Consider the following 25,207-nt stretch of genomic DNA (forward strand, 5'->3'; position numbering starts at 1 on the left):
GTCTTTACCATTTGCCTAATAATAAGTGAGCCTGTTGACCTCCGCTGGACTATTACAAATGTGAAACTTGGCACTGAAAATTGCTTGCTCTAAATTTTCCAGTTGCTTTCTCTTTTTCCATTTGATGTCATCCTGCCAACTAGTGATTTTATTATTATAAACAGGACATTGTATTCACTTTTAAGAAGAAATATGAAGCTGAAGGTAAAATTACAAACGGCAGTTTCTCAGCTGGCAAAATACAAAACAATGAGCTAAAAATACTGAGCAGAGAAGGGTGCTGTGGCAAGAAACTCTGAAATACCTACAAGATGTATGTGGTCTGAGGAGCAGAAACTGGCTGACTTCAACTGAGCAGTCTGAGCTCCTGAGGATCACCAAATAGTTGAGGTTGGAAGGCACCTCTGGAGATAGTCTACCCTCTTGCTCAAAGCAGGGTTAACTAGAGCAGGCTGCTCAGTGCTGTGTCCATTTGGGGTTTGGATATCTGTAAAGATGGAGATTCCACAACCCCTCTGAGGAACGTGTTCTGGGGTTCAGTTGCCCTTACAATAAAAATGTGGACATTTTTTACTTCTAAACGGAGTCTCCTGTATTTTGTGCCCATTGCTGCTTGTCCTGTTGCTGGATACCACTGAGAAGAGTCTGGCTCTGTCGTCTTTATTCCCTACCGTCAGGTATATTTTCACATTGATAAGATCTTCCTGCCTGAGACTCCTCAAAGCTGAGCAGTCCCAACTCTCTCTGCCCCTCCTTGTAGGTAGGATGCTCCAATTCCTTAATCATCATTGAGGCCCTTAAGCAAACTTGAACCGGTATGTTGCTGTATTCCTGGTACTGGGGAGCCCAGAACTGGACACAACACTCCAGTTGTGGTCTCACCAGTGCCTAGTAGAGAGAAAGGATTGAAGGACTGTGTTGCTTGACCTGCTGGCAACACTCGTCCTAATGCAGCCCAGGAGGCTGTTGGCTGCCTTTGCTACAATGGCGTGTTGTTGGTTCATGTTCAACTTGTCCATCAGGACCCCAGGTCCTTTCCTGCCAAGCTGCTTTGCAGCTGGTTGGTCCCCAGCCTGTACTGGTGCACGAGGTTTTTCCTCCCCGTATGCAGGACTTTGAGCTTCATGAGTTTCCCATCAGCCCATTTCTCTGCTGAGGTCCCTCTGAATGGCAGCATAACTGTCGGTTCCTCCCACAAGGCTAAAAGGCCTGGGGGACAGCAAGGATCCACTGCATTGGCAGGAGACAATTAATGCTCACTTGCTTCCCTTGCAGGGCAGAGTTAATGAACTTCGCTCTTGCAGGCAAAGAGCTCTGATGTAATGAATCTTTCAGTTAAAGTTTGCATCTTGGTATTTCAGCATATGACCTCAATTGCAACTGACCTAAAGCTATCCAAGTTATTGAAGGCTGAATTGTCCTTTTGGCTGCCCATTCATAAATGTAGCATCCTTCCTTCGGTTGATGAGGGAGGGAGAGTGGAGGTGCTCTGCCATGTCCACTGTGGAGGGAAGCTCTGTAGCACTATTGGTAACTGAAAAGCACTGGCAGCAGGACAGTGCACAGGACACCTGCGCTGCAGTTCTGCCTGCTTATTTATTTCTTTCTTGAGAATTGTTACAGCTGGTAAAAGGGATTAGCAGTGCTTATAGTAAAGGTTTGACGGCATGCTCTTTGCTGTAGATGCCCGAGGAGATTATTGGCTGATAAAATTAGAGGTGATGGTAAAAATGGCAGCCTTGAGCTGTGCAAGGGGTGTTGGAGGAAAGCAGTCAGCCTCAGAAACAGATGTCTTTTCAAGGCAGGTGGACGACTTTAGTTAGAAATGAGTGCAAGTCAGATAAAACATCATTAAACAGCTTGTTTCCTGGAGATTTTCCACTACAAAAAGCTAGTGTTAAGTAGAGCACGACTTACTCAGCTATAATAGGGTATGTAAAAATGCTCTGGTTTCTGATGGAAACTGAGAAATGACTTGTTTAGCAAATGTATAAGCAACATTGCTACAGACCTGACTGTTATCTTGGCGTGGAGTGGAGACACAAACAGGGCCAGATTATGATCTCTGCCCTCTCACTGAGCTGTTCTGTGACTAATTTAATGTTCTCCATAGGAAGATACAAGGCATACAGGGGATTACTCAGTGGTGTCTAAGAATATCAGATCTAGTCCCTCTCTAACAGGATCAATTCCAGAAAATGGTGATGGTGGCTGTACCTGCTCTAGGTACTTCTGTTTTCCAGGCAGTCTGGGGAACGGTACCCTTCTTGGATTGGTGCGGAGAGCTTGTGTTAGCTCCGTCCTCACCCATTAGCTGAGTAAGTAAAACTCTGAATAAATATGGTGCTGCTGTCAGAGTGATGTGATTCAGCTCCTTGCTTCTGGTTGGCTTCTTTGGGTCCTCCTCTCTGTTTTCATAACACTTTCTACTACACTATAGCTACAGCAATTGAGGTGACACTGTTTTGTACAAAATGATGCATGGGCTTTGGTCTCAGGTGCTGTTGTTACCAGTGGCTGATGTACATAGACACACTGGCAACTTCACTGGTGTTTTTACTTACAGGAAGGCACGTGGGGTCACTGGAAGTGCAGTTTCAAGTGGAATCAGTGGTGTGTAGCTGGACAGGATTATTGCGTTCTGATCTTGTAGGCCATCAAAACTAAGCTTGCTTAGTTAAGAGTCTGTTTGGTTGTGGAAAACAGTAATAACTTTTGCAACTATGTTGTTATACATACAGTCTTGTTCCTGCCTGGCTGCCTATTTTATGGAGAGAAAAACAGAGGGAGATGAGGATAATATCTTAAATCAATTTAAGAATGTGTCCATTTCTTGCTGGATTCCACTGGATCGCAAGGTGGGCATCTGATGAGCAGAATGAAGTGCACTATCCTCTCATGTTTATATATGTTAAGTGGTCCGGTTCAGGTGTGCCAAATACTGCCACTTTCCTTGATATCAAGGTGCTTTGCTGGTGCCCTTCTCTTGCTACAGGTCAGATAGCACAGAGGTGGATAGGAGATGAAGGATCCAAGTTGTGGTGTCAACCTAGGTATCTGTCTCTGATGCTGCAGATGAAGAACCCTAGAACTTCTTCAGTAGGTGAGGCAGTGTATCCCTGCTGTGGTATTTCAGGGCTGATCTTTGATCACTAGGACAGGCTGGTCGTTACAAGGAACAACATCTTCCATTCTGATAGTGTAATCTGAAACATGCTTTGGCCTGTCCATCTGCCCTGAAGTTTTTGAGTGATTGGATCCTTGTTGCCAGGTTATTCTCAGATCCTCACTCTCTAAAAAAAAAAAAGACAAAAAAAAAAAAATCATAGTGGCACACATGCAGGTGTATGAGGCAGGGTTGAACTGTAGGTATCACAGCATAGAATAGAAGTGGATCAGTCTGGAAAAGACTAACAAAAATGGTCTGGGACATGAGGGATTGATTTACAAGGAAGGATTAACTGTTCAATGTTATTTGCCAACACCAAAACTAGAAGGTTGTGAAAGATACAGACGTTGATGGTTAAAGTATGTGGACCAAAATGAAAAAATTAGGATCATTTAAGGTGGTGGGAGGATAGAAAGGGGCATTATGAGGACAAGTAAGGTAAAACAAAGAGGAAACCTTTCCTGTCCAACCTAAAATAGACTGTAGCTTAGACTGCTAAAGAAAGTATTGGAAACTTCATCACTAAAGATGCTTAATACTATACTGGAGAAAGTCCTTGCAAATATATTGTCATGAGTAGTCCATCTCTGACCTATGGGGGTTGGATGACCTAATGTCTCTTCCATTTCTAGCTCTGTGCATCTATGATTAAAGTAGTTTATATAATGCAAGTACATTTTCAATTACACTCCACCTTCTTGCGTGGGATAGTGGTGGTGCAGAGACCTCATTATATTTGTGGCACAATTACAGCATGACTTGTGGGAAATACTGCTGGTACTTGGTCTCTCAGAGACTCTGATCTTATTTATATACACGTTGGCTTTTCAAGCCAGTTAGGTACATTGCAAGACTGCAGTGCTCTTTTTCCTGTCTTCCTCCTTACTTGGAGGCCATAAATACACAGAAGGAATAATTGATTCTGGTTCGGCAATCCAGTGAGCAGTCCTTGGTGAAAATGTAAATGTTTATTGTTCTAGATGTGTGATACATCAGGATTCATTGTCAGCTGCTCTCTTGGACCAAGGTCAGTTTTCCGAACCAGAACAGGACATTAGCTAAAACATAAACACGGAGAAATTAAAAAGAACAGTACTGACTTGATGTAGTAAGTTGGGCTTTCAGTGCATTTTATGCTGTGCTGGATTTTTGTGGGGCTTATAACAATTAGTGTTTGGAGGGAGCAGTTTTTGCTTCCAATTATTTTATAATGTCATTTTGTTTTGAAATATATGCACCGTGCAAAAAAAAGAGTTTTGTGATGTGTCAAGTATCTTTGTCAGTGTATTACAGGGCATTCAGAGTGCCATCAGAGATTTGTCAGGGTACTTCTGTTGCATGCATTTTTTTTTTTTAATATATTCCTTTTAAGAATCTGTCTTGGAAGGAGCCACTCTGGGGTTTTAACTAAAATCTGCCAGCATCAAGTGTGACAAATGTGGTAGACATTACACGTAATAGATGTCTTTAGGAGTGGGATGTTGAAGTCTCTAAAATGTTCAAGCACTGATTGTTCTCAGAAATTTCTCTCTGAGAAAGAGTGCTTCATCTCCATTTGAGTGATGAACACCAGTGGAATCGGTCCCATGCTTATTGGCACTTCATAACAAACCTGTACAGACACCGTGGTCGAGCTGGGTTTACTTGTGATTGAAGAATGAGATTGATTTTTGTGGTTGCCATAACAATTGGACTGTTGTGTGAAAAAATGTTAGTAGTGTTCACTGGAGTAAGTTGACAGCTCTAGGATGCCTGTTCCCAAATTAAAACAACTGTTTCCAGCTCTGAGAAATGATGTCTGTTTAACTTTTGCAAGATGGAGCTCAGCAGGGTCTTAGAAATGACCTGAAGAGCTTAAAGATTTTAAAAGTGCCTTTGCTGTGCTTAATTTTAAAATGCCAGCTTTGAGCTGGAGTTAATAAGGGTAAACCAGGAGGCTGAGCTTTCACTCCCACCAGGCTATTGTATGTACTCACAAAGTGGGGAGAACAGGACAATCTAAGGAGTCCCTAGAAGAATGTAAATGCATTGCGAGTGTCTAGACATGCAGTCACTTGTACTGTAAATGTCTTAGCACCGGCATACTCAAGTTTAAAGAAGACTTGCACTGCCTAAACTTTAATAAACAAAATGATGGTCGTTACTGCCTCGCCTCCAGCTGCAGCAGTCTGGTCTTAGGAAACAGGCTAACACTTCTGCAGAAGATTTAGCTTGGTGCTTCAGGAGCCGTCGGATGACTGGAGGGACTGTGGGCTTTGAGCATCAAACATGAGGCAGGGCAGGATGGGTCAGCATGTGGGTAACCACCAAGCTGCTTGAATCTTCAGTAGCGCAGTGTTTGTGTGCTGGGAGTTCACAGGCAGCAGGTTTCGTCCACCTTTTCAGGCTTGTGGCTGCTGTGGCTTCTGGTGTGTTCTGTGTTCCCTTTTGTAGCTGTTTTGCATGTGTTGATTTTCATGAATGACCAGTAAACGTTGCAGGAGACTGCTTCAGTCTGAAAGTTGTGCTTGGGAGAGAGTCAGGATGGGGAGGTAGATAAGGTAATTAAGTTCAGGCACCTTAATTCTATCCGCTTCCTGAGAAGGCAAAGTGGAGAGGGAGGTGCTGATCTCTTCTCCCTGGTATCCAGCAACAGGACTCATGGGAATGATTCAAAGCTGTGTCAGAGGAGGTCTAGACTGGACGTTAGGAAGCATTTCTTTACCAAGAGGGTGGTCAAAGACTGGGACAGGCTTCCTAGAGAGGTGGTCAATGCCCCAAGCCTGTCAGTGTGGTGCCCCGAGCCTGTCACTGTTTAAGAGGCCTTTGGACAATGCCCTTAAAAACATGCTTTAACTTGGTCAGCCCTGAATTGGTCAGGCAGTTAGACTAGATGATCTTTGTTGGTCCCTTCCAACTAAAATAGCCTAGTCCATTCAAGCCCCTGTGTCTGGGTTTCCTGTTGGAAGATCTTTGGTGGTTCCCTGCTCAACCCCTTCCTTAGGTGCTGGGGTTTGCTTGCAGAGGCGCCCAGCTCTCCTTCTTTCTCGTGAGGCTTGGCAGTCTGAATTCTGCCCACAACCTCAGCCCTGAGCAGTCCAAGTTCAGGCAAGCAGCAAAGCTGGGGCTTCAGTCTGAGCGACTTGAGTTGGTGGTGGTTGCAGCCAGGGCCGGGAGGGGTGGTGATCTGTGGCATGCAGGAGTGTGGACACCATTAGGTTGCCCAGCTGACTGTGCTCACGGTGCCTGGGATGTCCTTCCTCCATCCCCTGCCTTCCCTGAATATCTCGTTCATACTTGCTTCTTTAGGACTCTGCCTCCCATGAATGGTCATTTCAACTGGTAAGGACAACATCTTGCTTCACTGAGTGTTTTCTGATGCTCTAGTAGGTACATGCAGTTCTCTGAACTGTTCTTTCATGGTTGTTGGCATTTGTTAGAGTGGTGAAAATCTGGGCTCTGTGTCTCCACTGGCAAGTTCCCTGATCTGTGTGCTGCTGGCTGGGAAGGCCATCCAGGACATCCAGGAGGATCTGCAAGGCTGCAGTGTGCTGCTTTGTCTACTGTGTACAAACTGGCGCTTTTCTCCATAGCAGCACCAAGCTGCTTTTATGGAAGATCACACTGGTAACACCCAGACTTTGCCCAACAACTGGCCATGCCAGAAACCTTGCCTCTAATACAGCCTGAGCCCATGGCTTACAAATGCAATGCTTCATCTTGATCCAAGTAGCCTTCCACTTGAGTGAAGATGGAGCCCTGACCACTGGGACTTGTAATCTCCTTGTGTCATAGGTGTTTATATTTTATGGCTAAACTAACTGATATGTTGAATTCTGAACAGTTTAGCTGTCAAAAATTGATATATTGTACCAAACCTTGCAGCACCAGCTGTACAGTATTTTCTCTGCTGATTCTTGCGAATACCTTTGCGTAGATGTATGTATTTGCACAAAGAAAAACAAACTCCTGATGCAGTCCTGTGATCTGTGAATGTTTTAATTACCATGATGGTAATTCCAGCTCACCAACAGACTACTTATCTTACCTCTACCGCTGCACTAGCCATTTATTTTAGGTCCTGTTAAAGGTAAAAAGACTAAATGCTCTGCGGATACGCTTGTCCGCTTTAATTAGTCTTCCTTAAGCTGTGCAAAGAGAAACTGCACTTAATTAGCTTTCTTTAAATTAGGATTGATATACCAGCCTGTATATGTTGACACTGTCGTTACTGTCTAATAAACCAAGTGCTCTATTCTGCAATTTTTTTTTTCCAGGTGGTTGATTTGCAAGATGGCGGACAGAGCCAGTGTGCGAGCTTTGGCTTTAGCAGTGCTTTTGTCACTTGCCTTGGGGCTAGAGGTGGCTGGGTCAGCGCTCCTGGGTGCTGCCTGGGGCTGGCAGGGTCTGGGCAGTCTGTGTGGCATGTACTTTCCTGACTCTTGCTTGCAGGTCCACCATACTCAGTGCAAGCTCTTCCCCTGATCCTCCAAAAACTATTGCAGGCGTTGCCTCACTCCGGTGCGTGAAACCCCTGGCCATGAGGAGGAGGAGGGAGAAAAGGTTTTATTCTTGCGTTGACAGACACTCCATGCCAAAGCAAGTCCACCTCTGCAAACCTGCATTAAACATATGTTTTGGACAAAGAGGCTCCTGTAAAAAGTGGAAGTTTCCACACTGAAATGTTTGGTTTCAATCAGTGCTGGGGGTTTCTTAAAGGCATGTGTTTATCTCTGGCCCCTTTCAGCAAGAAGACCAGAAAATCTCTTAACTCTGTGTGTGTCTCTATCTCCTAAACTGGTTTCCTTTAACTAACCAAGTTGTGTGTATGTTGGAACGAGTGGACTTGGAACATCTCATTACTTTTAGAAAGTATGTTTTGACAATTTGAAATGAATAAAACAGATTTTTATTAGGTGTAATGACAATGAGAGATGGTTCCTTTGGGGCTTTTAAAGAAGGGGGAGAGGGGGATGATCAAGCTCCTTAACCCATAAAGTCACCTTGGCGGCCCTCCAGGAGACAGCTGCTGATTTGTATTTACCTATGGTCAATGCAAATGTGCATGCACTTAGCCGGGCTATTTGCTTCTGCTTAAGCAACGTCTTTGTTAGCAGGTGCATAAAAAGTACTGTTGCCTTGAAGTTTGGTCGTACAACCCACTGCAGGTTGGTTTTGTTACTGGTTATGGTCAGAAATATGGTCTGATCTCTCTAAGATCCCTTGTGCCACAGTCTTTGGGGTATTGTACAGCCAGACAGCATGGTCAGGGGAGGGATTTGAATGGCTTCTTCCTCTTCACAGGGTGGACTTGTCACATAGCTGGGAGCAATGTTATTTCTTCACCCAGATGGTTTTGGCCAGCTGCCTCCAGGGTGCTCCCTGGGGGGTTGTATAGGAGAGGCTGGCTGAGGTGCCAAGGGAGGGGACAGCTTGCAGAGCAGCGGGCAGGCTGCGCTGCCCACACCCAGCCTTTCCTCCCCTTGCTTTTCATTGCCATGCACCGATTCTCTCCGGGACTAGAGGCGGCGCTCTGCAGCGTGCTGGAGATAAAAAGCTGATACTGGTAGGGCTAGAGGAAAAGCAGCAGGAGATAGGTGAGAACATGCCTTCCTCAGACACCTTGCCCTCCCTGGAGGAACATGTGTGTGGGGTGCTGCCTACGGGCTCAGCGCTGTGGTCCCATCACTCAGTGTATTGTTTTCTTTCCCACGTGCCAGCCCCAGTTCCTATAGCCATCTGAAACTCCTCCGGTAATAAAAACTGAAAACCAGAAATATAATTCATCACACTTAATAATGCAATTACTGGTGAGCGGAATTCGCTTAGAAAACTTCAGCGAGGTGTACTGCTGTGTGCCAGGATTATCTCACTGCTATGAACTTTGAGCTTTGCTTGCAGATCAGCTTCTCTTGTCGCATCAGCTACCTGGCCATCGCCTCTGCAACACTTCTGCCTTATGCCAGGGAGTATCATTCCTTGTGTTACTTGCTCGGCAGCTTTCTTACCTTGCAGTCTGTGCCCAGAATAAACTGTCTGTGACAAGGTACAAGTCCAAGTCCCTTGAGTAGTTTTAAAGGAGAGGCGGATCTGAGCCTGGTGGTAAAACATATCCCAGCTGTGCTGCACATGGAAATGCTGGTGAGAAATGCTAAATCAGTATTTATCTGGACCCCTCTTCAGCTTTGCATCTGTGAGTTTAAGTATCTCAGATGGCGAGCTGTGTCTGTGCCTGCAGTTTGCATGCTAAGAGGCTGCTCAGAGCCCAGCCAGGGTGTCCCGAAGGGCAGCAGGCTGAGCACGAAGTGCTGCCCGAGGGGGGGCTGGGGGCTGCTGCACTGGCCCTGCAGGTTTGGGCTCTCTGAACTGGGGCCACCACGGACCTCTGCAGTAGATTTGACTGGCCAAACACATCTCAGCAAAGCAGCCCGTTAGTTGCTGCCATTGTATAAATGTGTTCGGAATTTGGCACCTGCATATTTATGCTCACTTCTTTCCAGGGCAGACTGCAAATATGCACTTCGTTGAAACCAATCTGCTAATTTTTGAACTGCCTGGAGCTATGATTCGCAATGGGTGGCAGACGCTTGTGGTTGCAGGCCCGGAACATCTGGGATAAGCCATCTATTCCCCTGACACAGGAACCCACATTCTCTTTGAAGAAGCTCTTAAACCTCTTTCTTGCTCACTTGTCAGATAAAGCAAGCCATTAGTGTATGTTCAGTGCTGTTTGCTCTTTTAAATGAAGTAACTTAAAGGAAGATTTACTAGATGTGGCTGGAGGGCTCACAGTGCCAGAATGCTGATGACTTTATACCCTGTGTGTTAGTGGGACCTGGGGTATCAATATGTGCAGGTTGGCACACATGCATGCCCCCATCCTGCTTGTAGTATAGGTGTCTGTGTACCTGCATACGCAGGGCTCCCTGAAGAAAGTTGCACAGTACCTTGGAGTGGAGGTATCCTGAAATTCCTTCCTTAGGTGGAATTTTAAGGAATATATATTTATGGATGTAAGGTTGTTTGCAAGCCTTTAAAAACTGGTTGATTCCCTGTGCTGGATAGCTAGGCAGCAACAGATCAAAGTCCCAGTGTAGTTGAAAAGATTTTATATCTTTCAGTGTCACAGTCTCTAATTTGTTTAGATGCATGCAAAGGATCAGAAACTAACGTGCATCTGGGGATTAAGGCAGCTTTGCTATCCAATCTGAAAGCTAGCATATTCTAAAAGATTTTCAAAGTCTCGGAAGGCAGTGAAGTGCTTTACTGATTTTTATGTCTTTGAAAATCTCTATTTAGTGTGCCTGGTGGAATTATATAAATACATGCTGCCAGCTGTCTGACACCAACAGATACCACCCAGAGCATTTAAGTACTGAAGTGGTAGGCCTCCAAAGATAGAGACATTGCTCTGACTGCGCGAGAACCCATGCGAAAAGACTAAGACTTGCTAATTCTGTGTGACACTTGCTCCTTTAAAAGTTCGCTGTAATTTTTCCCCTCCCACCTCTCCTACTCCAGGAGTATACCGGTGGTTACGCTGTAAGAAAAATAATGTGTGTTTTCACTATATATATCTAGAAGGGAGTTGCCATCATGATACAAATTTTTCTGCGGCAAAGGGAAAGAAGAAAAGAAACAGTCTGATCTCTCCCTTGGCAGCCTCAGCCTATACCATTGTGCTTGGGGATCTGTTAGCAAGGGAGGGGTTGAACTTATTCTAAAGGTTAAGATAAAAGCAAAATAAACCAGCAAACCCATTTCTTTACTGTCTTTGCTGCTCTTCGGCTCCAGTCCCACATTCCACACATTGCTTGGGTGAACCCTGCTGTAGTCCAGGGGCCTGGGCACGAAGTTGCTGTAGGGCAGCCCAGGATGAAGGGAGGCCCTGAAGCAGGAGTTTAGGAAGTTTTATTTGTTGAGTGCTTCAAGTTTTGGTCTCGCTGGTACCAGGCTCTGCTCTATTAAACATAATGATTCTTGTGTTGGGTGTTCTATTTTGTCTCATCTGTGTGGTCCTAGGTCATATCTGTGGTGCATCTTGGTGTGTTCCTGCCACCCACTGCTACGTAGATGTGTGTAAGCCTTCCAGGGCAGGGCTGCATGTTCCAGGTACTGCCTAGTACAGCATATGCGGAAGGGCAACTTGGAAGCACCAAGTTGATTTGCTAGATCTAATAGGCTGATTTGGAGCTCGCTCTTTCTTTCTATAACTTTGATAGTGTTTCCTGTTGAACCTGCTTTTTCCTTTGGTACATAATAGGCAATGTAGATGTTATGAAGTACTGCGCCTCTTGGGTGTCCTTACAGAGACCAAAACCCTCACTCAATTTTGTTATCATTCAACTTGGTTTGTAGATGTTTCGTGGCCCCTGCTCTGTACTAGCTGTGCCCGTGGAGTTTCAGATGCTGCCATATCTACTCTTATGCATGGAGATGCGGGTTATTTGTGTTCCATTTAGCTCTGCAATTAGGAGCAATCTATTTTTACTCTAGCTGCAAGGCATCAAGACTTCTTCCTGCTTGTTTCTTCAGAGTGAACTTGATGGGCTAAATTGTTTAGTTTTTGTGGAGGAAAATCAGTAATGAGATGAAAGCTGTTAAGAGCAAGCAGTTAAACTAAAAACAGAAATGAAAAGAAAGCCTAAGGAGATTCACTTGTCTAAAACCTTTTTGTTTTTAAGATTAGGTTTAGACTTTCAGAGTAGATTGGAAGATGTTTCAACAGACAGTGTCTTCTGAAAACATGGTGGTTGTTGTCTGGATGTCTCTGATGGTCTCTGCATTTTGATACCTTCTTCATGACTGGAAGATAAATTTTCCTTTTCTTTTTTTTCCTTGGATAGGAAAGAATGCATTTTCACCATCGACCCATCAACTGCCAAAGATCTTGATGATGCTTTGTCCTGTAAACAACTCCCTGACGGTATGAGATATATTTTACAAAATACTTCTCAGTGTTTATATTCAGCAGTTGACACATTCATATCTATATAATTTGTCATGAAGTATTCTTTACCAAATATGAGTAGAGTAATAAACTAGTTTTTTCTTTTCTTGTTTTAATTGCCTGTTTTCAGAAATCTTAGAGCAGATACCTTCAAGCTGCACTGTGAAGTAGTTTTGGTGTCAGGAAGTGCAGAACCATAGCGTTTTGCATAATCAGAGCTGTAATTTGTTTTGAGCAGATCTCAGCTGTCTCCTGTCATTATGGGAGTTACAGCTGAATAGCTAATATGCCACTCTTGCAGATTGAAGTCTAGTGAAACTTTGACCTTGAATACACCATCCCTGGATAAAGGAATCCAGTTTTTTGAAGGTCACTGGCTGAATTGCTTTTTGGTGTTTATGGGATGCTGGGAATTGTCAGATGAGCAGAGCGTGCCTTATAAGTTGTGTTATTCTTCTCATTGCCTTTTAAGCTTTCTGTTCTGCCTTATTTGTACTTTTGCTATGCTGTAAGCCAACAGAACAGAAAGTAAAGCTCCAGAAGCCAAATCTTGATAATTCTGACTTAAGGAACTTCCCTTTTGTAAGCTTACTTTGCCATCCAAGTTCTGCTCATTTAGTTTGATGAGATCCAGTAACAGGCTCGGTTAGAAATATTGCATGATTTGATCAGCCTATCCACCACTAATAAAGAAGATAAAGTGATTTGTGTCTGTGTGTTTAGTTTTTCTTGCTCTTGTTAATCATCACAATATGATGATATCAAAGACATAATTCCCTTTTTTTGGGGTTGATTTCATTCTGTGCAATGTGGTCAATGAATTGTCATGTCATTTAGACCCAGGTACAGAATAGTATTACAGGGCTATAAAACTTATAAAAAAAAAAATCAGAGATGAAAGAAAATTTAAGACCAATACAATTAATTATACTGTATGATAGCAGTTTTGAGGGAAGATTAAGGAAAAATTGCTGTTCTATTTCACAGAAAATTTAAGTAGTCTTCTTGAGAAATCCTAAGCTGAACTCTGTTCTTCCTTTTTTCCGCTTTGTCATCTGAATTACTGTAGATTTACGGCAGCGTTGTGATCCCACGGCCCCTCAGATCTTACGTGTTGAATCTCTGGCTTCTCAGCCTTTACTGCTCACATACGGGTGGGGTTTAGATGCTGCAGGAAACCATTCACTGAGCTGGTTTGTGGTGCATACATCTGCATTTTTCTCTAATCCATAAGCCATTTGGAGACAGCGTTCAAGGAAAGTATCTGTTTGAACAAGAACTCTTTCCCAGAAAGTTTGCAAAGCCATTGCAGGGCTGTCACTCATACTTGGGACTTGTTGATATATCTGCTGCTCAGGGATGTGGCCACACTTCAAGGTCTGCCTTGTCTCTCCGACTCCAACTGCAGAAAATGCTGTATGAGGCCTCTTGTTCCAATCTATAAGGAAGGAGATGTACTAGTGCAGAAGGATCCTCTACTTGTAAGGTCCAGCCAAGAGGGTTCTAGGTGTGAACTGGGATGTTACTTGGTTGCAGGAGCTCTGTAGCACGACTGCTAAAAATCCCCTTGTGATGTAGAGGTGGGTGGCTGCAGCGCTCTCCCATGCCCTGGCCAAGCCTTTTTGGAACACATCCTTCTCATGCAATCCAACTGAGAAAAAAAAAAACAAAACAGATTTTTCTAAAGTTGCCTTCTGAGTGGGCTTCATTCATGCGCTCTGCTAATCTTCCCTGCTTTGTTGCTTTTTGCTCTTCTCTGTACGTGTGGCCTGTACACCCAAGTCTTCTTGGCCTGATTATTTCGGACTCGTCCTTCTCCCAGGTGATGTGTCAGGCCTTTGCTGGCTTCCTGGAGCCTCCAGATGAAGGATTTCCCTGCCCTTCCCTGATCTTCTATGAAGGCTAAGAAATACGTGAAAGGATCATGTCAAAGCCATGCTTTCAGGGATTGTCTTTACCTGTGTATAACACAGGAGCAGGCACAGTTCTCTCTCCAAGGATACCGTGTTATTTCAAAGATAATCTCTGATGCACTTACCAGAGTGGACAGAGGATGCTTCTGCAGTCAAAGATAATACTTCCTTTTCCATGGAAAACCCGGCAGTTGGGAAAGAAAGGTAAAATGGATCAGACTACAGGGTCACTCTGCATAGAGAAGGTTTGCAAAGCTCAGGTTTTCAAATAAAACAAAAGTGGAAGGTGCGGGAACCTTTCTCTTTCAGTTCCCCAAAATAAACTTCACCAGTGTGTTTTAGGAGAGACTTGAAGAAACCAAGGAAGAGTAGGGGACAGGGCACGGCTGTCTTCCTGAGAGTAAAAGTGAAGATTTGCTTGTATCCAAAATTTATAGGATGGGAAATCCAGTGTGGATTTAGTGCTCTCAAAAGTTTCATATCCTTCTCAGGGTCATTGTGAACACTCTCCTTCTGTCCAGATGAGCCTCGGTGGAGAAAATCCGAGAGGCAGATGAGTGAATGCATCCGCTGGTGGCTGTCCCAGCCCAAAGGCCTTTGTTCACCCCCACGTTATCATTTCCATGAACCATTAAGTGCTTGCAGCAGCCCTTTGTGTGACAGATCCTTTTGACTGGAGCTGTGCTTCCTCCAGGGGGCTTGTTCCACCCTTGACTCCTCTCAATGAGAAGGTGCTCTGAGCTGGGACCTTCTTTGGGAGCAGTCTTATCTGTGCCATCCTGGGCATCGTGTGCTCTGCCTCTCAGCCTCCGATCCGACGTGATAGTGGTGCTCACGCTCCATCACAGCACTGCCTCAGCCTTAGGCCAAGGAAAGTCACACCCTGGAAAAGCCAGTTTTGATGCTGGTGAATATCCCAGGGACCAGATTTTAAATCAGTGTGGAACGAGCCACCATGGAAATACCCTTTCTTTTATTTTGAAATCTGTGGTGTTTATTCTGAGGTGACCTTGTGGCTCAGAAGGAAGTACAGACAGGAAACCAGGTGCTGATGGTCGTTGATGCAGTTATGCTCAGTCAGGGAGGGGCTGAGGAGCTGAGTGGGAGCAAGCAGCATAAAAAGACTGCAGGAAACCCCTCTGCATGGCGGCTGGCCAGCCAGCTCAGTGTGGGTCCCCGAGCGCGCAGAGGAAGGAAATCTCAGCGTTGTATCTGTGCTCCAGTGTTTGTTTAAAACATGAGATCTCTCTGAAGCAGAGATGTCCCGTCTGGTAGCTGGAATCCTCTCTGTTTTTAGGGCTCCTGATGTCATGCAAGGAGATGCTTGCAGAATATTTTTAGTGAAGATGAGTAATAAAAGCAACCAAGAACTGTACTGATGGACTCTTGTCCATTATCCTTCCTATATCCTTCTGTTGAGGCACAAACTTGATCCAGAATTTCATGAAACTTTTCCTCTGCAAACTATGGTTCAGTATTTAAATGCTAAATTCCAAAGGTTAAATTTTTCAAATACTTACTTATCTGAAAAACCTAATTAAAACATTATTTTGTGAGCCTCCTGTAAGGGTTATCTATTTCACATGCACTTGGCAATATAACCTATATTGCCTCTTTCTGAGGTGTCACCACAGAGATAACAGCTGCAGAGCTTGTTGCCCGAGAGACAAGGTGCTAGATCCTCACCAGGGTATCGGCATCGTATAGTCTCTGTTCCTAGCAGAAAAGTGTGTATTCATATTACCCGACATATGTACTCTTTATTGCAGTCCTTATTTTGCATCCTGATGGGGAATTAGCATTTAGAGGTAGTTCCATCAACCTGTTCCTGGATGGGACTGGGCTCTGTCTAACTGAGGAGACTCTTCTCTTCAGCTTCTAGCACTGAGGACTTCAGCTCTCAGACCTGTCCTTTGTAGTTGGCAGGAGACATCCAGATCCATCTCATTTCACAAGTTCCTGGGATATTTTCTTGCATGCAAATTGAACCTTTGTGGATTTGTTACTTTTTTGGCCCACTGTGAGCTGATAGCCTCGCTCAGTGGTTTTCAGCCTGTGGTCCACTGACTACTACAGCACTATGTAGATTACTATTACAGGTCCATGAAACGTGGCTGGCAAAGCAGGGGTATAAACTGATCAGCATATGTGGAATTTTTTAAGATACCTATACTTCAACTTAAAATTTTTCAGGAATTTGCAAATTTAGAAGGGTCCAAAACCAGTGCTGGGACTCCTTTGGGTTCATTTCTCTGTGTTGACTTGCTTGCAAAGCTACAGCTGTTCCCAGCTCTTCAGTGTTAAGGAGAGCCCCTATGGGAACCTCAATCTTGTGCTTAATAGAGCCTCTTGATATGTTTTGGAGGGACCCTGAGGATTTTTGGCTTTAAAAGCTGCTATGCTGTCTGCAATTACTATGATAGAGAGTTGTTTTAGAGGTTAAGAGCTTATCCAGGGCTGGCAAGGCTGCATCTCTCATGAGGGCAAAGTTGTGTTAAGAGTTAACACAGCTTTTATTCCAAATGTAAATGTGGTTACAAGAAATTATTATTTTTTCCATCTTTTTTGCCCATATGTAAAACACTTAAAAAAAAAACCAAACCACACCAAAAAGCCCAACATGAGCAAACCACATATCTGGCATCCTCATGATGTCAGGAGATCTCAAAAAATCAACAGAGAATGCAGAACCCAATTCAGAAAATGTCTCTGTTGGTGTATAGCACCCATAATAACGACATGAAAAAAGAAACCACTTGTCCCGACTTGTCCTGCACTACTTCTATCAGACAGCTAAATCAGTGCATTTCAGAAGATATTGAAGAATTAAATTGTCTTTGTCTTCAAGCATTCATTGCCAGTTTATTCAAGACTGTGACAGTTTCTTTGTCTTTAAGGATCTTAGGCAACAAGCAGAGAGATAGATAAGGACTTGGTTTTGCACCTTTGCTTAGTTTTAAAACTTCTCAGTGTAACTCTTATCAGTTCCAGTCGCTGGATGGAGGACTAGCCCATGCTATGTCCTCAGTAAAAGGTGTAAAGGAATTTTTTGCAGAAGTAGTCCACAAATCTATCATGAAGAACTACCCAGTAGCAGAGTGTCACTAGCAAAGAAAGCATGGGATGGTTGTGGAAATAGCTGTATTTTTAATGGAGCTCGAAGTAGGGTATTGCGGCAGTTGGAAAGTTTTCAGGGATATATGTCTTACGTGGGCCAGTCTGGTTTTGAGAGGATTTTATGTTGGAGTCTGCTTTTGATTAACAGTCGTGCTCCTCGTTATTGTTTAATGATAGCAGTAGGGAGGTAAGCTTGTTATTCACATTTGTGAGTGTATATTTTAAAAGAGATCAGCTCCAATAAAGAAGGAAAATAGGGTTATTTATGTAACAGCTTCAGAAATATGAACAAACTGTACTCTGTTTAGATGACTCAGCATAATCTTGGAGTAAAAGATGGTTCTGGACTGCACCTAGTTTCTATAGCCTTTGTAGAGCTGTTTCAGGGTAGCTTGAGGTTTTAAGCAAGTTCATTTCAGTCGATGCTCTTTTGTGATCCTTTCTGCACGTCTTCTAGCAAACTGCTGCAGCCAGGAGCATACAACAGAGCCGTCCTCCGCTTGTATGAGTGTCACAGACTTTCACAGAAAACAACTGTACCACTTTCAAGCCTGAATGTTTTCACCCAGGGTGCAGACGTTTAAAGATTTGTTCTGATCTCATCATGTAAGAGCATGCCTGGTGACCTGCTTGTCCCAGTGGCACCAGGCAAGTTTCCCACACTTGCCAAACCTCTTCTGGGAATTATCTGCAAGTGGTGTTTGTATTTCTGGTAATGTACATAGCGGATGCAGTTGTGTTTGGTACTGGTAGGAACAGAAATTAAATTTGACAAATTTAAAGGCAGACAATTCCATCCAGTGAAATGTCAGGCTGCGATGGGAAAGGATGCAGCTGAAATGATTGGGGTGCATTTCTGAGGGGTTGTCTTATCCACGTGCAGGTCTTTTGATGCTGATTTCAAAGCAGTACTTTGGGTCATACTGACAGAGCTTCTGTACATCTTTTTATGTGTATATTGGTGGCTAACATGGTTCTTGCTGTTGTTCTTTCACTCCTGTATCCCTACAATATTTCATGAAGTATTCAAGTTTAAGTAATTTAAATTTTATTCTAGGAGGAATTGTTGTGCTGCAGAATAGAAATATGTTCTAACGGGCTGTTTGCCCAGGTTTTTGTGTCCTTAGTGACACTGGATGCCTGCATTTTGGAGTGTGGTTGTATATAGATACATTCATTGGATCTTCACAGTGTTTACCTGATGACTGAAGCACATGAGACTTCTACAGTGTGCTGCTCCCTGGTTTTTCCCTTTCCTTTGAATCTATTCAACCTCTTGGTGAATTTAAATCAAATATACCTAAGGGGAATGGGATAAAAATCTCAAACACATTGTGTTTCTGTAAGTGTCATGAAAATGGGATATAAGCAAAGAAGAGGGCTTCTCTTAGTGACCCAAATCTGGGAAGAGTGCAGCATGACCTTTCTCCTTAGCAGACACCAGTCAATCCACTGTGGGCTGCAGTTTTCAGAAACAGATCTGCAGAGAGGGAGGACTTACATCTCTGATCAAGGAGCCTATTTCACACATTTTGGTAAAACCAATCAGTGTTTTGCCAAATGTTGGTAAAATTATCCCTTGTCTACTGCAGGCCTACAGACACTGGGACTGCTTTTCTTAGACGTTGTGGACACCTTAGTAGACATCCTCTTGTGCGTGAGTGCCAGTACATTGTGCTTGAAAAACAGCTGTAGAGCCTTGGTAGCCCCAAGATGTTCTCTGCGATCTCAGGTGACCGCCTGGTCTTCCTTTCCTTCCATCCTTGTTCTTTCCTGATGTCGGCTGCATTGTTTGGGTTGTTTTAATTTTTCAAAGTTGTGTGCACTTACATTTTGCTTTTTAAGACATAAATATTCCCATTTCAGTTCAGCTCTGGCCACTTAAGGGCTGTAGGGTGAAATTTGCTTTAGCAACACATGGTACAGGACCTTTCAGCTAATCCATTTGGTTCCTGCAGCACAGAGTATAGGAAGAGTTTGTAATTGAAGTCATGCTGACCTGACTTGCTTAAGATAAACACTGAAGAATGGACTAGCATTGAATCAGAAGTTACATTATGAAATTACTATGCTTCCTTCTTTGTCAGATGTTTAAGATGAACTGGCACCAGACTCAGAGAGAAAATGACAGAAACTCCACATTGATATACAAATCAGATGTAAAATGACCATAAACTGCAATTTACTTAAATTTATTGCAGGAGTCAAATATGGGAAAAATAAAGAAGACCTACAAGGAGTGGGATTGTGCATAATGTTTGGTCAGTTTTTCCTTTGGTATTGGATATAATTAGCTTGGCTCTCCAGTTACCTGCTGGTTAGTCTGGTGGGTTTTTGTTGTGTCACTAGGAAAGTGAGAAAGACATATTGCAGTGATTAGAAGCAGGTACGTATCTTTTCTTTCTATCGAGGTCTTGTGGTTGCAGATTCTTTGAAATATGCAAAATACACTCAGGTCTCTGCCAAATCCAGATCCCTGCTGTGTCCTGCAGTGTGTTCCCGTGTAACGCTGGGGAACTGCAGCACGTACAGTATATTTTGCCTCTTCTTTTAAAGTAACATGGGGTTATGTGCGGAAACACACATCACTTCCAATTTCCAAGTGCAGGGTTGAATGGAATCAGAGGGCTGGATTGCGTCACCTTTCCTCCACTGAACATCTTTGCTGAAATCAGTGAGACAACTTGACAATGTTAGGCTACCCTCAGCTTGAGTGGAAATAGGGTAGCTTGCTCCAAACTGATGGTGGTTTAAAGGGAAATAGACTGAGCTTAATGCCCAGACAAGTGCATTAAACTGGGTGATAAGTTATTGGGGTGGAGATTGCTGGAACATAATTTCTTAAAGCGTTTTTTGCATCTATTTGAAAACTAGTGTGAGAAGGTTGGTTAAAAGCTTGGTTAAGCAAAAATGGGCAGGATTTATTATTGGTCATTCATATTTATTGCACTGGATTTTTGTATCAAGTATAGATGTTTTATAAATGTTCTATCATTATCCCGAAAGTTGGGTTTTTTTTTGACAGTACACAAAGAAAGCTGTAGGAGGAAAAGACACAGAATTAAAACAAACAAACAAAAAAGGCAGATTGTCTATGAGGGACTAATCTAATGAAGACCATGGCTGCAGAACATGCAAACAGACGTACAAATACCAGTAGAATTACTCATGAAAGTGAGTTTACTTCCCTGCAGGGAGGAGAGATGCTCTGGGCGAAGTCATCTTCTGGATCATTTCAGTTCATAAATTCAGGACCTGGGACAATTCCCCAAAGATTCAGAGGCGCTGGATTTTGAGTCCCAGTGGGTCTCGCTAATATTTGTGGATACAGACTTAAAAACAATAGTGTCTGGTTGTATATTGAAGAAAAAACGCAAATGCCTTTAAGCAGCTGGGTAGTGGGAAGAGGATCCAGAAATTCCTGTACAAAGAGATCTAAAAGCGCTTTGCCTAGGATTTCTGCTTGCTAAAAAGGACCTCAGGGACCAGGAGAGTCTTTAGAGAAGAACCGCAAATGATAAGTGATGACCAGATAGAGCCAGAGAAAACAAAGTTTTTCAGTAAATTTATCAGATAAGAATCAGAAGATATGTGAGGAAGATAATCTTTAAAAGGGCACAAAGAACTAGGAATAAATTCCTACATGGTTAACTGCAGTTGTATGTTCTGTTGCATGCAGGCAGCAAAGAAGTTACTGCTGTGTATGTTCTTTATTATCAACTTTCTTAAATGGCAGGATCCCTCAGAATCACTGGTCTATTGTTCTAACTTTTAATTTATTGCGATGCAGGGGTTTCAGAACCCAGCTGAACAGGAAAAACATCTTCTCACAGTGCAATTCACTATAGTATTTCTTGATTGTTGACTATTATGCTAGCTACACAGAAAAAGTAAAACCAGGTGCAGATGGAAATATTTTGGAAATCTTTCCAAAAATAAACAAAGAAGTTGGATGGCTAAAAGTGAAATCTCAGCGGCTGCCTTCTGTTCTCAAAGAAGTTGAAATGTCAAGGCTGTTCAGTGGAAGTACCTTGTACGTGCTTGGCCTAGCACTAAATCCCAAGGTCTCTTTGAATGCCTGGGAACACTCCCTCAGCCTTGGATTACTGTGTACAGTGGAGATATCACAAAAGGGACTGACCTAGCAGTAGAGAGGGGCTGGTCCCTCCCCACTCTAAACCTTTGTTTCAAGAACAGGATGATATCCTACACCCAGCTTGATTGTAATTCATCTTGAAAGCTGCTGGGTGCCACTTCCCATCTCTTTAAATTCAAAGGCTGATGATTTCCTGATAGTCTTAGGCTCTTGAATGGGTCTTGGAATAACGATAAAAACAATTCGTGACGTGAATACCAGAAATTGTCCCATTACCTTCATCACGTTGACTGGAAACCTCACTGTTAAGAGGCTGCTTGAGAGAGCTAGGCCTTGGTAACGTCTGCCTACCAGCAAAGAGTGCTTTCTGGGCCAGGAACCTGAATTCACAGCAGCACAGTCATTGCCTCCATGACCTGCTTGACATTTTGTCTTGGTGAAGGGTTGAAGATCCATCTGCCAAGTCCTTGGGATAGACTCCACGTAGCAAAGACTCATGTTGGGTCTAAGTCATAAGTAGTCATCTAGGTGTTCTCCCAGAGATGACCATATAGCAAGTACTGGCATTCAGTGGATAAACCTGATATATTTGAGGTTTGTAACTCCTCTTCACTTTGCTCATTACACTTGAATCTTGCAAAGAAATCAATACAATTTATAAAACCTCTAAGTGGAACTTGCAATTTTGGCACCTCACAAAGTCTGCTAGGCACTTGTGCAGGCACAGGGGAAACCAGCTTACTCGTGACCCTCTGCAGTGTAAACAGGCACCAGCATAAGAATGGGGAGAAAACCTGCATGGGCAGAAGGTGGGACATAGGCATTGCTGCCTAAGGAACCATTGTGTCTGGTCTTAGTCTGCCAACGCTGGACATGTTTGATATATCAAAGAAATGTCATGTTCTCTTTGTTTTCCATCGTTATACTGTCTGTCCCTAGTTGTCCTGCTGTCTGCCTGGCTTTTACTGTTAAAATATTTATGCCCCGCTTTCATCTGTATTTTCCTGCTTGTATCTTGCTCAGAAGTGTGAACAAATCTGTATGCAGTGTGCTTATTCTGTTGGATATCATTCCCTGTGTCCTCCAGTCTGCAATTAAATGTTTTATCTTGTACATGCTGTGTAAATTCAGTCCTTCTGAGTATTTAGTGGTTTTCCCTCAGGAGAATTCCTTGCTTGTGTAATATCCAACTTAATGCTGCAGTGGTACCACTTGCACAGAAGAGCTCTTTCATTCTTCTCTGGAGTTATTACATCAGGTTTGAAGGTGGTTTTCAGGAGTGGTGTAGGCAGTAGGTGCGTTCTCGATGGCAGCATCTCCTGTCACAAGGTGATGAAGAGCTGACGTGGGTTCACTGGCAACCCACAGGACAGGACACTCTTGTGTTGTTTCTCTGCCTCGGTAACATGATATGTTCTGTGAGGTCTGGAGACCTGTATTCTGATTTGTCATCAACTTGGATGTTTCCAGCTCATGGGAGCTGGAAGTTGGGAGAACACCACCAGCATGAAGATCTACCCTGTGTTCCCATGGGAGGATTGTCCCTCCCACTCACCTGAAAGCCTGAGAATACCTTGTGCTGACCTGAGGATACCTTTAGAGCCGGGCAGCATCGTGGAGTGCTTTCCTTGCTGGGGATTTAAATGCTAACCTTAGCCGAAGTATTTGAAAGGGTGCTAAACTGATTTGGCTTGTGCTGATTTGTGTATGAAACTCATGGCTCTGTAATGCACAATGCGCGAAGTGCCACATTTTGGAAGTGTCTTGGCTTTGTTTTGAGGTATAAAAGGTAGCTTTTAAACTCTGTTAAGTGGTTTTAGGACATTACTGAATTTATTAGCTGCTACAGACAAAAACTGTATGCAGTTCACATGGAAGACCTGTTTCCAGCATTTAATTTAGTAATATATAAAGTCTCCTCATCATTCTGAGACTATTTAAAGAATTGCCAGTGGTTTGTGGAAAACTCTGGAAAATTCTGTGCTTAGGAAGTGTTCCCTTCCTAGTATGTTTTTCTGCTTTTCATGTTCGCTTGTGCTTCATTGCCCTTAATGAACGCAAGAGTTTTGTTGTGTACCTTACCTGGAGCCAAGCCCAAATTGGTTTGTAAAATTGTAGTTGTCTCCATAACATTCAGTTGATGCCAGAGACAAAATGGCCAAAGGTTAGGGTAGTTGAGACCTGAGTAAAACAGTGCTTTAAAAGTCACTACAAAGCAGGTAGGAATTATTCTGAATTTTAGACTCATTGGTGTCCCACATTGACCTTTTAATTTGTAGAAGAAAACCAGAAAATATCAAAAAAAAAGTTATGGTTTACTTTTATGAAATGCTCTGAGTATTTCCTGGTTCTTTCAGGACCACTGAAAGCATCGCTTTGCATCACCATTGCTGTCAGTGGTTTCTCAGGTACTTCCAGAAATCCAGGAATTGCTGAGACTTTGAGTATGGGAAGAGTTAATATTTGAAGATAATTTTATTTTTGTTTTTTTCCTTTCCCCTGTGATCTCACCCTGTTTCTCACTTTGCAATAATGGGCCAGTCTTGGTTCTGCTAACATTGAGAATTCAGTCCATCTCCCAGCTCCTGAAGTTTGTGCAGTTAAATGAGAAAAATTGCAGCTTTTATTGTCTTTACATTGGCACAGCTCCTGAAGGAAAGGATGCAAATGTGATCCATGAAGGCTAAAGCGTTAAAAAGTTGAAAGGAAGCAATGGTTTTAATTGTGATTTAAGAAGCAAAGCCCACCCAACCCTTTTGCTGTTTGCAGTCTGATGCAGGCGCTTGGGGTGGCTGCGCTGACGTGCTACGTGTGCTGACTCCCTCTCACTTCGCCCCATGGAAGTTGGGGGCCTGATCTTGGCCACCTCTCCAGGTGCTACAAACCCAGAAAAAAAGTGACTAAGCGTAGTTCAAAGAAGAGTTTCAAGTATCTCGAAACCTTGGCCAGGCTGTTACTGATGGTCTCAAAGTCTCTCTGTGGCTGATGGGTGAAGGGGGCTGTTTCTGTGGGACATTTTTCATCCAAACCAGTGGCAGAGGAGCTTGGATGGGGACATCTCCTAGAGGCAATGCCTGGTAGTACGTAGTGTTTTGTGGATCGTTACCCTTTAGAGGTGCTTGTTGTTTGGGCAGACGGTTTTTCCTCTTTTGAAGTTGTTGCAACATTTACTAAAGTCATATTTGTGCTTGGATGGAAAAGCTGCTGCCCTGCGCCCCGGGGACTTGTCCCGCTTTCTTGATACAGGATTCTGATTCCTTTTGCCAGAGTCTTTTTGTGAGGTTATATCAAGGAAGAGACCTTTAGAGAAGGAAAAAGCTATTACTTGCTTAAAAAGGGGTGTCATTAGTTGCATTTTGGTTGGCTAAAGGACCATCATGTGATAATTTAAAAAATTTGGTTTCCTGGTAAACAAGTTAGTGGATTTATGCTCAGTTGCACTGTGCTTTCAAAAAAGCAAAATGGCCCTAGGGCACACAAGTAAAATTTAAGCACTTTCCTTGTTATTTTGAAATAAGTAAAATAAAACACAGTGTCGTATTTTCTGAACAATAGCTTGGCTTCTTGTGGTGGAAAAGTAACCTCAGCTGAGAATTAAAGCCACCCACCTTTGTCTTTAGGCTCCAGAGCAGACAAATAACTTACTCTTTCCATGCTTCCACTTTTATTTTATATTAAACTCTTCTCCTCATCTTCTCCGTCTTGCTCTTATTTTGCTTTCCCAAAGATGCTTCTCCATCTTAATCTTTCCTCTCACTCAGTCATTCTCTTTTCTCTCTCTCCCTTCTTCCCTTTCTATCCCAGGAGGAACACTTCTGTAATGCTTGAGCCGTGGATGTACATACACAATGCAAAGAGAAACAGAAGTGTTTGGGCTTGGATCAGGTCCTTCATTTAAAGGCACATGTTCAAGATCTGTGATGGCCTCTAGCTACTTCCTGCAGCTTCCTCCAAGTCTCAGTGCCATTTTATGCCTTGATACA

At 43.3% G+C, this 25,207-nt stretch overlaps 1 protein-coding gene across 2 annotated transcripts in view; it reads left to right on the forward strand.

Annotated features, from left to right (window-relative positions):
• The window catches only part of DIS3L2 (DIS3 like 3'-5' exoribonuclease 2), a 195,592-nt gene that overhangs the window by 85,408 nt on the left and 84,977 nt on the right, over window positions 1-25,207 (forward strand). For both annotated transcript variants that reach the window (XM_086467581.1, XM_086467582.1), the window contains exon 11: window positions 11,995-12,074. In XM_086467581.1, the coding sequence (XP_086323707.1) occupies window positions 11,995-12,074 (80 nt within the window). The remainder of the gene's footprint in view (window positions 1-11,994; window positions 12,075-25,207) is intronic.

Source organism: Leptosomus discolor, chromosome 7 (genome assembly GCF_034619465.1).
Source record: "Leptosomus discolor isolate bLepDis1 chromosome 7, bLepDis1.hap2, whole genome shotgun sequence".
NCBI lineage: Eukaryota > Metazoa > Chordata > Aves > Leptosomiformes > Leptosomidae > Leptosomus > Leptosomus discolor.